The sequence below is a fragment of the Hipposideros armiger genome, unplaced genomic scaffold (assembly GCF_001890085.2).
Source record: "Hipposideros armiger isolate ML-2016 unplaced genomic scaffold, ASM189008v1 scaffold_108, whole genome shotgun sequence".
Lineage (NCBI taxonomy): Eukaryota > Metazoa > Chordata > Mammalia > Chiroptera > Hipposideridae > Hipposideros > Hipposideros armiger.
In genome coordinates, this window is record NW_017731458.1 from 1,288,125 (window position 1) to 1,303,003 (window position 14,879).

A 14,879-nucleotide genomic window follows, 5' to 3' on the forward strand; every position below is an offset into this window, starting at 1 on the left:
TTTTTACAGTAATAAACTCATTTTCCATGAGTAAACTAAACCCTCACACAGTAAACATTATTATTACACAAAAGTCACATCATTTTCATTATTAGGGAAGCAAAGGATTCGTGGGTCACACAGAGTCCGTCAGCACTGGAAACACATTTAGGCTTTAATTTTTAATATGAGCTTTTTGATGATTCCACCGTAAATCTGTAAGAGGTTATTATTGTTGCCTAAATAAAAGTTTCTGGTATAAGCTTAGACTCAAAGCTTGTTCTTGTGCAAAACAAGGTATAGTCGCTAAAAGTTGCAGATTTTACTTCAGGCAGGTCCACCAAAGAAAGGAATAACAGATGGAGGTAGATGTTTTACTCATGAGATTGGAGAAGAGGGTGGGGGTGGCGGGGTGATTAGCAGATTAGCAGAATAACAGCCTATAAAAAAATAGCAATTAAAGAATTGAGAATAAATAGAAGGGATTGAAATGTACTGCTAGGCAAAGGCCTCAGAGGCAAATCTCTATAGTATGGACTGTTTCCCAAATTTCCTTGATCATATATCACTGGGCTGAATCTGAATGCAATCTGTGTTTTTAACAAACACACCTAGTGACTATTATGAGACAAATCTGGAAAATGCTGGATTAATAATAAATTAGAAAGAAGCATTCCAATTAAGGAACAGTAAACCAGGACTAAGGAAAAGTAAATCAGGATCAGATTAAGGAATAACTCAGATTAATTACTTGTACCAGAAGCCAGCACTTTTTCTGTCAAGGGCCACATAGCAAATGTTTTAGGCTTTGGGAACCAACAGGCAAAATCAAGGATGTCATCTAGGTACGGCAAGAGAGAATCAAATTTCAACAAGGTTTTTATTAATGAAATTCAAATTATAATAGTAACTGAGTATAAATTTGCTGTATAGGTCTACTAATGAGAACAATGGAAATCTTCTTGGGGTTAACATTTTGATCAATTGGGGTTCAAAGTCAGTGTTCCCTACCATAAAAATTGATTGCAAATGTTCATCTGTTAATGCTGATCTGTAATGAGATCTTACATATTTCATCTTTGAAAAAGGCTTTTTGTACAAATACATATTGCCAATACTGATAGATACCCATAACATAATTTTAATTGGGCATGTTCACTGCTTGGAAAGCATTTATAAAATTATATTAGATTCTTTTCTTGATTTTCACCTGTTAGCATGCCATTACACTGCAGATTAATCAGTTCCGACTGAAGGTTAGGTGGAAGCTCCTCAACTGCACAAATGGATTATGAAATATGGAAATTTCCTTTGCACTTGCATCGAGGTCCAAAAAAACAACGCTGGAACTATAGTTTCAACTAAGAAAACACATCTGCTCTGCCAAGCCTTTGTTTCCCTTTGTTTTGGCATGATACATAAAGCACTGATAATAAAACAAAATGTCACAGTACAGTGATATACACGGTACTTGAGGTGCTGTGAAGTAATAACTGTGTCAGTACAATAGCAGTGCACCAAGCAGTGCTCAGCCCTTCAGCTGTGCACTTCAGCACTGAGAAGTGATGAGAGTACCACATACAAGCTCTGCTGCAACCATTCAACCGCCTTTGTAGCATGAGAGCAGCCATGTACAAACATAAAAAAATGACCATGACTGTGCTGCAGTAAAACTTTGTAAAGAATGAAATCTGAATGTCATGTAATTTTTCCATGTCACACAGTATTACTCCTTTTGATTGTTTCTCAATCATTTAATATTTCAATCATTTAATAATGTAAAATGTATTCTTAATTCACAAGCTATTCAAAAACAGACGGCAGGCCAAATTTGACCCACAGGTCAAAGTCTGCCAACCACTCACCTATACTATAAACTTTACCTGAAAAAAATCTGCAACTTTTTATTTCTTAGAAACTCAACAATAGGGCCGGCCAAGTGGCTCAGTTGGTTAAGAGCTCGCTCAAGGGTGTGAGCTCTGAGCAACAGCGGTTCATTGCCTGGCCCGAGCTGAGCTGCCTCTGAGCTACCAACAGGTGGCAGGATGGCTCAGCTAAAACAAAACAAAACAAAACAAAAACTCAACAATAAAAAGACAAATAACTCAAGAAATAGGCAAAAGGCTTAAATACACATTTCTCCAAATAGGATAAACAAATGGCCAATAACTACATGAAAAGATGAGCAACATCATTACCCATCAGGGAAATGCAAATCAAAACAGCAATGAGATAACACTCATATCTACCAGGATGGCTATAATAAACCAAAAAAAAAAAAGGGGGTGGGGGTGGGGGTGGAGAATAACAAATACTGACAAAGATGTGGAGAAACTGGTACCCTGGTACAATTTAGTGGTTCCTCAATAAGTTAAACACAGAATTACCATGTTATCTACCAATTCCACTCTTAAATACTACATACTCAAAAGAGAATTGAAAACAGATGTTCAAACTTATGTGTTAATGTTCATAGAAATTCTATTCACAATAGTCAAAAAGTGAAAACCCAAAAGTCTATCCACCAACAAATGGATAAACAAAATGTGGTATATATTCGTACACTGAAGTATTGTTTAGTTATAAAAATAAATGAAACACTGATACATGCTACGATATGGATGTACCCTGAAAACATTATTATGCTATGTGAAAAGCCAAGCACAAAGACCACATACTGTACGATCCTATTTATATGAAATGTTCGTATAATAGGCAAAGTCATACAAGCAGAAAATAATTAGTGGTTGCAACGCTGGGGGGAAGAAGGAATGGGAGTAACTACTAAGGGGCACAGGGTTTCTTTTTGGGGTGATGAAATGTTCTAGAATTAGACATGGACACACACCTGTGTAAATATACTAAAAACCACTGAATTGTACACTTTAATAAAAGGGTGAATTTTATGGTATGTGAGTTATAGCTCAATTAAAAATTAATTTTAAAAGTCTATGGCAAAATATCATTAAATTTTAGATAGTCATTAAGGAATTACTGTGTTTCTTAGCTAAGAAACAAAAGGGAGTGTTCAAGTTGTATTACATGCTGTACTCATGTCAAATAGCTACACAAGTTTTCATGGGTGTACTTAAGTTTGTTTATAGGAGCAAAGCAAGCAGACCATTAGCTAAGTCTTTGGACTTTTTGTTGTTATTGTTGCCAATTCTTCTGTTTGTTTTAATGGCTTTTCCTGAACAGTATTTGATCTGGAATAGTTTTCTGAGTATTTAATGTGAATGTTTTGAAGAAAAGTACCTAGAAAATGCAACAATTTAATAAGCAATGAATTTAAACTCCAGCAGTTTACAAGAATACTTAAGAGTTACTAAAAATCACTAACCTACTAGAGTTACTACCTACACATTCCAGCCTCTACTAACACAGACAGAGGGTGGATTTGGGGATGTGGGGGGGGTAGTTACCTCTTTCTCTTCTGGGCAGTACAGGGGCCCTGTAGGATGAAGAACAGCTTTCTGCGCATAATAAAAGAGCTCTGATATGTTCTTAAGGTTTTTTGCTGAACACTGAAAAAAAAAGTTTAAAATATTACAGTCAAAGTAATTATGAGAGCTCAAAACAATTTTTAAACTATCAATATCTTGGAAGAAACTGTAAAATGCATTTTTCTTAGTGGATATCAAAACATGATTGTCTACAAAGAGCTCAGAGGCCAACTCCAAGTTCTCCGTTTTCTTTGGTTTATATGACTTCACAGACAATAGGAAATGTCTTCCATCCCACATCTTTCCCCCTCCTATTCCAAACCTCAATTTAGTAAAAAATAAAAGGATAAGGCATACCTCCACACAGGTTTCTATTTCTGTGTACTGGTTCATAATAGGAAGGATGGTCTCCATACTACTATATTCCACCAGATCAGATTTGTTCCCAACCAATATCAAAGGCAGCCTGAAACAAACAGGGCACATCGTAACAATAAGGAAGGCAAAAGACACTAGATTTATATTTTAACCCATTCTAACTAATAAACTTCACTTCATCTCCCCAATATGAACTCTCTACTGTGATCAGCTCAAGCCCCCTAGAGAGCATATTCACCAAATATTTATTGAGTACCTATAATACGCTAGGTATTGTTCTAGGCATTAAGGACACAAGGCAGACAAAAGTCCTTTTCCATTCTAGTTGTGAAAATCAGAAAATGGACAATAAGAAAACAAGACAGTTTCCAATTCTGTAAGTGCTATGAAGGAGATAAATAGGAAGGATATGGGATAGGGTAATGAAAGGAAGCTAATTATATATGGTAATCAGGGAAAAATCTCTCTGACAAGGTGGCATTTGAGTCAAGGAGTGAAGGATGAAATGGAATTTGCCATGTGAAGAGCCAGGAAGAGCTGGCCAGGAAGGAACAGCATGTGCAAAGGCCCCAAACTGAAACAACATGCTGAGTCCAAAGAACAGAAAAATGCCAGAATTGGGGAAGAGGTATGAGATGGGGTTGGCGACAGGAGCAAAGGCTAGACACAGGAGGACTTATAGCAGCAGCAAGGAGTGCGGGTTTTATTATGAGTATAAAGTGGGAAGCTACTGAAGGGTGATAAGTGGGGGAATGACATGATCTGATGGACATTTTAAAATGCAGTCATTTGTTATCATTTATAGAAACATTAAAATATTTACAGTATGATATGATGTCTCGATTTGTCCAAATCGATTCCAATGGATGGGGTAATAAATGAAACAAGACTGGCCACGAGTTGATAAACGTTGAAGCAGAGTGACAGCTACAGACACATTCATTACACTATTCTCTCTACTTTTACATGTTTGATTTTTTTTTATAATAATTTTTTTCAATAATAAAAAGAATTTTAAAATGTGGCTTGGATTAGGGCAGTGAAGATGGAGAAGTAGTATTCAGCTTTGAGATATAGCAGCAGCTGGTAGATTAAATATGGAGGTTGAGGAAAAGGCAGAAAAAAAACAAACAAAAAAAACAAACACTTAGGTTTTTGGCTGGACAAAATGAGATCTCCTGAGACAGAAAAGGTGGGGAGACTTGGGGGACGAGGCAGGCAAGGAATTAAGGGTTTTGTTTCAGACAAGTTAAATCTGACAGGCCTACCAGAAATCTAAATTGGGGCTATCAAGGAGAACTAGCCTAGTGGGGAACTGTTAATTGTGCACCCTGCAAGAGAGTTTGGAGGAAAAGCAAGTCATCTTGCTGGAACTCCAGACTGCAACAGGAATACTTGCAAGCATTTATTTACGCCCTTGGTGTGGTTATACATAAAAAGACTGGCCCGCTATATAACCCAAACACAGATTCCTAACAGAGCCAGGAGGGTTTCAAAGAATGTAGTGGTTTGCAACCAAAGGTGTGCTCAGAATAATTTAAGGAGCTTTAAGAAAATACACATCGCCAAACCTACTAATTTTAACACTCTAGGGGTGAGGCAAAGGCATCTGTATATTTTTAAAGAACCTCAGATGACAGTGATGAAGAACACCTGTAATAGGAGGATGGGTGAAAAAGAGGTACAAACTTCCGATTATAAAATAAATAAGTCACAGGGATGTAATGTACAGCACAGGGAATACAGTTAATAATATTGTAATAGCTCTGCATGGTGACAAATGGTTACTGACTTAGCATGGTGATGCCATCAAAGGTAGTATATATTTTGAATCAAAATGTTGTACACCTGAAAACAAATATAATATTGTATGCCAACTATACTTCAATGAAAAAAAAAAAAAGACCATTGTTAACAATGGTCCAAGGAAGCCCTACAGAAGAATACCTATATGTGTAACAAATATAAACTTAAGGGGAGAAGGTATTGGAAAGTGTAAGGTCCATATAGTAAGAAACAGACCATCCTGGGACAAGCCAGCCACAAGACAAATAAATATGTTCATAATTCAGAGAGGAAAAAAATATAACTACACCTGAGGAAGCGCAATTCGATCTTCAAATGTTAAAAGCCACTTTTAGGTGGTACAAAAAGGGCCACGAAACTAGCCACCGCATTTTAGGAAACTGTCATAGCAAAGCCAGATTTGAAAATGTCAGTGGTCTAAGTCTGACGAATCCTGGCAAACCGAATTTCTCTGAAGAGTCCCTCCTGGACACAGCTCAAATAATCAGCAAGGAGGGCAGGTGTCAGGGGCATGTAAGTGTTGGGGCCTACAAGGCAGCCCTGTCTCATACATCCTCCTGTGATGGAAATGTTCTTTATGTGTACTGTCCATTACTGGAGCCACTGGCCACAAGTAGTTACTGAGCCCTTGAAATGTGACGAAGTGTGTTCCAGGAAGTGGGTTTTTTAGTTTTATTTTCATTTCACTTAAAGTAAAATTGCCACTGTCCAATACAGTGTAGCTCTGAGGGTCATTCTCTCCTTTCCACCTTGACAGTAAGTCGCTATGAAGTTTAAAGCCATGAGAAAGAGGAGCCATCAGAACTGCAAGGCACCACGTATACAATACCATTATGATCACAAGTCTCCCTCCATAAATATGTGAGGCAGGGTCAGTGACCACGTTCCCCTGTTTAGCACCAGATCTTTAGGTTTCATGGCACAAAAATGCCCAACCAAAAAAAGAAATCTAAAAAATTCAGTAAAGGACCAGATGTGTACAATACATAGCTATTAGTCTGCTTTCCTAACATTAAAAAAGGTTCAAATGCTTCATATATAACATGTTCAATTATATAATACACAAGAAAAATGATTGTTTCCACTTTGACTTAAAACTCAAAGCATTTATAGCCAGAACTACCTGAGTAGTTCTGCTCAGAAAAACACAGAATTGGTGTTCTCTTGCTTTTTCCCTCTCGTATATGTATCTTCCAAATAATTTCAAAGAAATTTCCCCGTATAAATTCCTAAATGAAGATCCCTAGAGTTTGTTAGAGAACTTATAAAGCCCTCACACATGCATTATTTCATTGGATTCCTAAAAGAACCACACGCAGCCAAGACAGGTATTATATTATCCTCATCTTCGCTTACAGTTGAGGAAGCAGGCTCAGTGAAGTCAACGTCTTAAAGCTCCTAAGCGGCCAAACCAGATTTCACAGGTCATTCACTTTCCTCCAAGTCCTATGCTCCTACATACACCACACTGTGAGCAATCAATGACAAGGGAGAATACATCTCAAGAGAGAGGGACGGTATAATACAGGCGAAGAGGAATTCTAAAGCTGAGACTTTTCAAGCAGCAGTTTGAGAAAGAGAAAAGTAAGATTAATTATCAAAATATTTAATGTCTGAAATTGTGAATCCTTATAGTATCAGAGCTCTATTTTCTGCTTTGGTCTCAAATATATGAGCTGCATTAAATAATTCCTCCCAAAAAATATGTATAAACAGAGATAAACCTAGAGATAAAGCAAATGTGGCAAAATGCTAATACTGGTGAATCTAGGTGAAGGGTGTACCAATGTTCATTGTACTGTTTTTTGCAACTTTTTTGTAAGTTTGAAACTTTCCAATATACAAAGTTTGAAAGGAAAAAAAAAATACCTGCTGTCTTTGTCTGTTCTTTCATTTATGAGAGGAATCCATCGACTTGTTACCTAAAATGAAAATTAATAAGAGCGAAGCCATCATGAGGATCTTTAAAAAATACCCTGCCCTTGGACCCCTAAAATTCTAAATTGTGAATCAATTTTGAAAGTGCCCCCATTGAAACTTAACTAAATACAGCTAAGAAAAGTCAACGCATCCATACCTTATCAATAGAATGCTTATTGTTGACAGCATAAACTATGCAGATAACATTAGCCTACAAGAAAAATGAACAAGTTAGTGGTATTTTTAAGTAATAATAATAATAATAACTTAGCATGCATCTAAGAGGAAAATGTTCCTAAAGACTTATAGCAAAAAATACATACTCAAAGTCAGCAATAAAAACAAAGAACTGAAATGGCCCTCTAGGCAAGTGAGAGAATGAAAAAGGTAGGCTCATAGAACCATCACTTTTTCCCCACCAAAAAAACCTACAACTATTTTTTAAAACTCACCTGTGATATTTCTTGATGAAGTTGTTCATCACTTTGTTCTGCTTCTACAAATGAGAAAGTAAAAAAAGTTTCATATTTTACACACGTTCATAAAAATTAATGGTCAAGCTAAAATCTATGTGACATCCATCTAATATCCCGTCAAATATCCCTCATCCCTCATGTCACGGTGCCAGACAAGGTGGCAAAGGCAAGGGAAAGCCAGGGGAAGGAAAGAGTGGAGCCATGATAAGGACGCTGGCTGGCACTGAAAGACAAGTTTACAAGAGGAGAACTCAGGCACAGAAGAGCAAAAGGCATTGTGTTCTAAATCTAGGCCGGCATCTGACCCAGGGACGAGAAGGGTCAGGCAAAAGAGATCAGAAACCCAAGCTAGAGGACTGGGTGCTGAAGGGTCAGAAGCCCAAAGAGTCTATCCAAACAGGGTCAAAAGGCCACGTGAGAATCTGGGCAATACAAGCCTAAGATCTAGATAGCAGATAAGACGCTCCAGAAGCAAAACTAGAGCAGGAGAATGAAGAGCCAAGAATTCCCCCTCTAGCACATATCTCTGGCTAGAACTGGTCTTAATGGGTGGATGTGCCTATAACCCCAAGGTGCAAGAGATACACATGATGTAGCTAGGATGAAGAAGCACACAAAGGAAGAGCAAAGCTATTACTGGCATATTAATTTAGATCATCTTACATTAAATGTTTCTCCCCCAAATGCCTGCTATTTCTGACATACAAACTAATATCATAAACAAGTTCAAATGCATTTTGAATAAATAAGTACTGCATTTTAGAGTATGGTAAATAATTGGCCATATTTTTAATATCTTTTCATATGCTGAGTAATCAATGGGTTAAGGTTTCAATTCTAATACTGAAGTGAATCTAATTATATGGCTACACATACTTAAAAAGAATAATCCTGTAAATAAAGCTAGCTATGAGACTGATTATAACAGAAAGAAAGCATCCAACCCCCCTTAGCATCTCCTACAGTGCTATCCAGTAGAAATATAATGCAAACCATATAGGTAATTTTTAATTTTCTAGTAGTCACCTTAAAAAAGTAAAAAGGAACGGGTAAAATTACTTTTTTATTTAATCAAAAATATTAAAATTTTAATAAATACTCAATAGAAAAAATATTAATGAGCTATTTCACACATTCATTTTTCATACTAAGTCTTCTAAATTCACTTGTCTTTTAGACTTACAGCACATTTCGATTTGGACTAGTCACATTTCAAGTGTTCATACAGTCACATGTATTGAACTACACAGTGGTAATATTTGCTTTTTAGGCTATATGGGATACCAGCTTAGTAAAACAAAGCATTACCAATGTAGTTATACCCATTTTTTTTTTTTTAAGATTTTATTGGGGAATTGGGGGAGGGGAACAGTGTTGGGGAATCGGGGAAGGGGAACAAACAAGTTGCTGTCATTTTCTTCTTCAGTCTAGTTGTGGACGACATTGCTTCACTGGCCCATGTTGGTATCATCACTGCGCTCTTCCCGGATGAGGCAGTCACTCACTGGCCACTGGACGGCGGCTCATGGTGACTCTAGGCCGCTCACACTGGCTGCCAGCCACACACGGTAGCTTATGGCAGCCCACTGTAGCAGGGGCTGCAGTCTATGCCTTTGCCAGCAACTCACAGCAGCCAAGCTCCAGGCCAAGCTGTTGTTCACCATCTCAGCTGTAGAGGGCGCAGCGTCACTGGCCTTCATGTGGGATCCGAACCGGGGCCCTGCTGTTCAGAGCTGGCATCTCAAGCCAACTCTTAACCAACATGCCACTCGGCCGGCCCTAGTTATACCCATTTAAAAAAATAGATTTTATTGTTTAGAGCAGTTTTAGGTTCACAGCAAAACTGAGTGGAAGGTGCAGAGATTTCCCATATACCTGCTGCCCCCATACAGCTTCCCCAATTATCACCATCACCCATGAGAGTGGTACATCTGTTACAACTGACCCTTTTAAAAAAAAGTCCCAGGGGCCCCTTTTTTTTACTCTCAGTTGGTTAAGAATTAGCTTAAGAGTGCGAGCTCTGGGCCGGGCGAGTGGCGCACTGTTTAAGAGCTGGCTTGGGATGCCAGAGGGCCCTGGTTCGGATCCCACATATGAGGGCCAGTGACACTGCCCTCTACAGCTAAGATGCTGAACAACAGCTCAACCTGGAGCTAGGCTACCATGAGTCGCCGGCGACGGTGTGGGCTGCAGCCCCTGCTGCAGTGGGTTGCCATGGGCTACCATGTGTAGCCAGCAGTCAGCGTGAGCAGCCAGCAGCCGCCATGAGCAAACGTCCAGAAGCCGGCGACTGATCTACCTCGCCCGGGAAGAGCGCAATGATAGTGCCAACTTGGGCCAGTGAAGCAACGTCCTCCACAACTAGACTAAAGAACAAAAGGACAGCAACTTGTCTGTTCCCCTTCCCCCAATCCCCCAATAAAAAAATCTTAAAAAAAAAAAAAAAAGCGCGAGCTCTGAGCAACAGGGCTGCTGGTTCGATTCCCACATAGGGCAGTGATCCTGCACCTGAGCTGAGCTGCAGCTCAGCTGCCAACTGGTGGCAGGATGGCTCAGCTGGTGTAACAACAAGACTACCTGTTTGATGGTGGGCTACGCCCGCCTGCAACTAAAACTGAACTCAGCACCTTGAACTGAGCCGTCGCCAGGGTGGCTTAGGGCATAGAGCATGCACTCTTAACAACAAGGCTGCTGGTTCAACTCCCGCACGGGTTGGTGGCTATGCCCACCCACAACTAAGATTATAACATGGCACCTTGAGCTTAGAGGCCACAAGCTGCTGATGGGCAGTCAGATGGTGACTGGTACTCTCCACAACTAAGATTGAAGAACAACTTGGCTGGTTCCCCTCCCCCAACTCCCCAATTAAAAAAAAAAGTCCTGATACAAAGCAAAATACTTTAATGATTAAAAAGTTAATCAGTAGTGTATTAAAAACAAATTTAATTATTGGGCCGGCCGAGTGGTATGTTGGTTAGGAGTTGGCTTGGGACGCCAGCTCTGAGCAACAGGGCAGTGGTTCGGATCCCACATGAGGGCCACTGACACTGTGCCCTCTACAGCTAAGATGGTGAACAACAGCTCAACCTGGAGCTGGGCTGCTGTGAGTTGCTGGCGACGTGGTAGGCTGCAGTGGGGCTGGCCGGCAGTGGGCATGAGCTTTCGTGAGGTGCCGTGAGCCGCCATGAGCAGCTGTCCAATGCCAGCGAGCGACTGCCTCACCCGGGAAGGGCTCAATGATAATACCAACATGGGCCAGTGAAGTGATGTCCTCCACAACTAGACTGAAGAACAAAAGGACAGCAACTTGTCTGTTCCCCTTCCCCAATTTTCTAACGCTGTTCCCGTCCCCCAATTCCCCAATAAAATCTTAAAAATAAATAAATTTAATTATTAAAACCAATACAGATATGCTTCTATTGTCATATAATGTAAGTAAGTTGACAACTGTTTTAACTATTATTTTATTTGGGACAAAGGCTGAAAAATTACAGAACAAATTTAGAACTCAATAAATTCTCAAATTCAGAACTCTTTTTGAATCGTTAGAGCATGATTGATAACAAAACGAATCCAGAACTTCTCTCTACAAACACACCAATTCAAGGAGGGTAATAATTTTATCTACTTCTTGTCATTTACCATCCCTCCTTTCTTTTCATTATTATGGAACCAAGCTTAGAAAACTAGGGACAGAGAACTGCAAGATGGAGTTTTTAGGTAGGCGTGGGCTGGGGTTTGGCAGGGAGGTATAAATGAGACGAGAATAGTAATAGTAATTGATCATTCACTGCTAGAGAAAAAGGAGCACCTCTCTTTGAACATTTTTTACAGCTCAGTAAGTACCTTTTTTGAGAACTCTTAAATTAACCTTACAGCTTCACCTGCCATTAATATTGGGTCGTCGGAAAAGTCATGAAGCATGTTTGCAACAGATGGCACTAGTTCATTTTTGGAAGTACTAGAGTTATTCACATCTATGTTATTGCTATGTCATTTGACAGCTGACAGTTCTAGCTTCATTCTAAAAAAAAAAAACTGAGCGATTTGGTTGAGTTTTGGAGATTTTACAACAAGTTGAAGATGGAAGACCCAGCTGTGCATTTTCGCCATATTTTACTGTTTTACATCCATAAAGGGAAGAACACGCGTCAAGCTTGTGAAAAGTTGCATAAAGTTTATGGTGACAATGCTCTACAAGAACGTCAGTGCCAATGATGGTTCACGAAATTCCGTGCTGGTGATTTTGATCTCAACGACGCTCCTCGGTCAGGGAGGCCCACCGAATTTGATGACGACAAAATAAAGGCATTGATCGAGTCAAACCCACGTTACACAATACAAGAGATTGCAGAAACATTGAAGATCCATCATTCAAGTGTTCATGAACACCTGAAGAAGCTGGGATGCGTAAGCAAACTCAATATTTGCGTTCCGCATGAATTCAAAGAAGTTCATTTGACGGCACATATAAATATCTGCAATATGCTCATTAAACATGAGTAAAACGACCCTTTTTTGAAGTGACTGATAACTGGTGATGAGAAGCAGACTGTTTACAACAATGTGGTGCGAAAACGGTCTTGGTCCCGACGTGATGATTCACCTCGAACGACATTGAAAGCAGACATTCATCAGAGGAAAGTTATGCTCTCACTGTGGTGGGATTTTAAAGGTGTTGTGTTTTTCGAGCTCCTACTAAGGAACCAAACAATCAATCCGAACGTGTACTGTCGGCAATTGGACAGTTTGAACGAATCCATCATCCAGAAATGTCCAGAGCTTGTTAACTGTAAAGGAGTTGTGTTCCATCGCAACAACGCGAGACCACACACGTTTGATCACCGTCAAAAATTACTGGAGCTTGGATGGGATGTGTTGCCACACCCACCATACTCGCCTGACCTTGAACCATCAGACTTCCACTTGTTTCACTCTCTTCAAAATTCCTTGCGTGGTATAACATTCAATTCAGATGAGGCTGTAAATCAGCACCTTGTTCAGTTTTTCGCAAAATAAAGACAGGTCCTTCTATGAACGAGAAATTATGAAGCTCACTGAAAGATGACAAAAGGTTATTGAACAAAACGCGCAATATATCACTGATTGATCTTTGCTCTTTATATAAATAAATGACCTTTGAAAAACAGACAAAATGCGTCATGACTTTTCCGACGACCCAATAAGTCATTCATTACCTGAGTAATCTACGATGTGCGTTGGAACTCTCTCAGGGGTGACATCAGCTGGAATGGTGATTTCTTCCGCCCGGGGAGGAACCTTCATTTGAAAACAAATATAGAAAAGGAAAAACCTTTGGATATTATCAATCAAACTTGTTAATAGATTATGTAAATTTATCTCTCTATTAGCCCCTTTTACCCATACCTATCCTTATGGGTATCTGTCATACTTTTAAATGCTAATTTTTGTGCTTTACCACTGATACAAATATATATTAAAGCTATGTGATAAACCACTTTTAAAAATGCACATTTCCACCTGTGTGGGCACAGGACATATTAAGGATACTTTAGATCTGACACAGCCTAAAAGAGTACTTAAATTAATTTGGTGTTTCAAACATTAGATTTTTAAAATGTGTTGTTTTCATTCTATTTTATTGAAGGCTTAAGATACTCTACAAATGAGCAAGTATGTTAACCTAAAACAACCCTTGAATAAAAGACTAAATTACCAAAATTCATTTCTTCTAGAGGATAACTGATTGGCTACATAAGCCTTATGTTTAATGACTCCATTTTTAGAAAGACTGGATGATTTTTTAACCAATTAATAACCCCATATTCACACCCAAGAGGACCATGCTAAAATTACAATTCTAAACTAAGGTAAACTAATATAGAAAACTTTGAGGTATTATACCCTATATGACCATAATTAATGTTGCTGATTCCATAAACCACACAAGAAAATATACTTCATTTCACAAATTAAGTACTTAACTATTTAAGAGAAGGGGGGGGGAAAGCAAAAGAAACAATGAATGGTCATATGGCCACTAATGAAAACACCATCACATCATATATCAAATTCCTGTCTGAACAATGAAATTATACAGCTATTCCTATCTAAATAAGAGTCAAAAAAGAGTAAGCGCAAATTGTGGCACTAATAACACCTACTATGTGAAGAAACAGAATAAAAATAAATAATTTTCATCCCATTTGCATTGATGCCATTCCCCCTAACAGCCTCACTTTACATAAAGCCTTAATCAGCAGTTCCTCATACTAAAACTTCCAAAATGTAAATAAATATATTGCCAGCAACAATAAAACCACCTTACTTTTGGAGGCACCCTACGATTTTTAAGCTTATCTCGTTTGAGACCCACAACAATCCTCTGAGGTAGGCAAAGGTAGAATGAGTTAGTTTCTCCATTTGTAAAATGACGGAGGTGGATAATATTAAAGGTTTTCAAACATGTGTGTCAGAATCCTAGTGGTTCTAATCCCTCAAAGGCTGGGGAGTGTCAGATATAGAAGGCAGGGGGGATCCAAACCTTTCACCCTAACTTCAACTAAAGGAATACTCATCTGTTTTATGTTTGGGGCTTATGAGTAACATTTTATTTTTAAGAAAGGATTACACAGAAAAAAAAAAAAGCATTGCACAGGTTAGATGATCTCTAATATCCCCTTCAGCTCACATTTCACAGATGAGACAAAAAAGGCACAGAGGTGGGCCGGCCGAGTGGCGCATTGGTTAAGAGCTAGCTTGGGATGCCAGAGGGCCCCGGTTCGGATCCCACATATGAGGACCAGTGACAATGCCCTCCACAGCTAAGATGCTGAACAACAGCTCAACCTGGAGCTAGGTTGCCATGAGTCGCTAGCGACAGCGTAGGCTGCAG

General features: G+C 39.0%; 1 protein-coding gene across 6 annotated transcripts in view; it reads right to left on the reverse strand.

The window, feature by feature from the left end:
* Nucleotides 1-14,879, reverse strand: part of RHOT1 (ras homolog family member T1) — a 62,953-nt gene that overhangs the window by 30,332 nt on the left and 17,742 nt on the right. For all 6 annotated transcript variants that reach the window (XM_019647065.1, XM_019647063.1, XM_019647064.1 and 3 more), the window contains 6 exons: nucleotides 13,201-13,282; nucleotides 7,979-8,022; nucleotides 7,684-7,737; nucleotides 7,476-7,528; nucleotides 3,780-3,888; nucleotides 3,402-3,503 (listed from right to left, as the gene is read on the reverse strand). In XM_019647065.1, coding sequence (XP_019502610.1) covers nucleotides 3,402-3,503; nucleotides 3,780-3,888; nucleotides 7,476-7,528; nucleotides 7,684-7,737; nucleotides 7,979-8,022; nucleotides 13,201-13,282 — 444 coding nt within the window. The remainder of the gene's footprint in view (nucleotides 1-3,401; nucleotides 3,504-3,779; nucleotides 3,889-7,475; nucleotides 7,529-7,683; nucleotides 7,738-7,978; nucleotides 8,023-13,200; nucleotides 13,283-14,879) is intronic.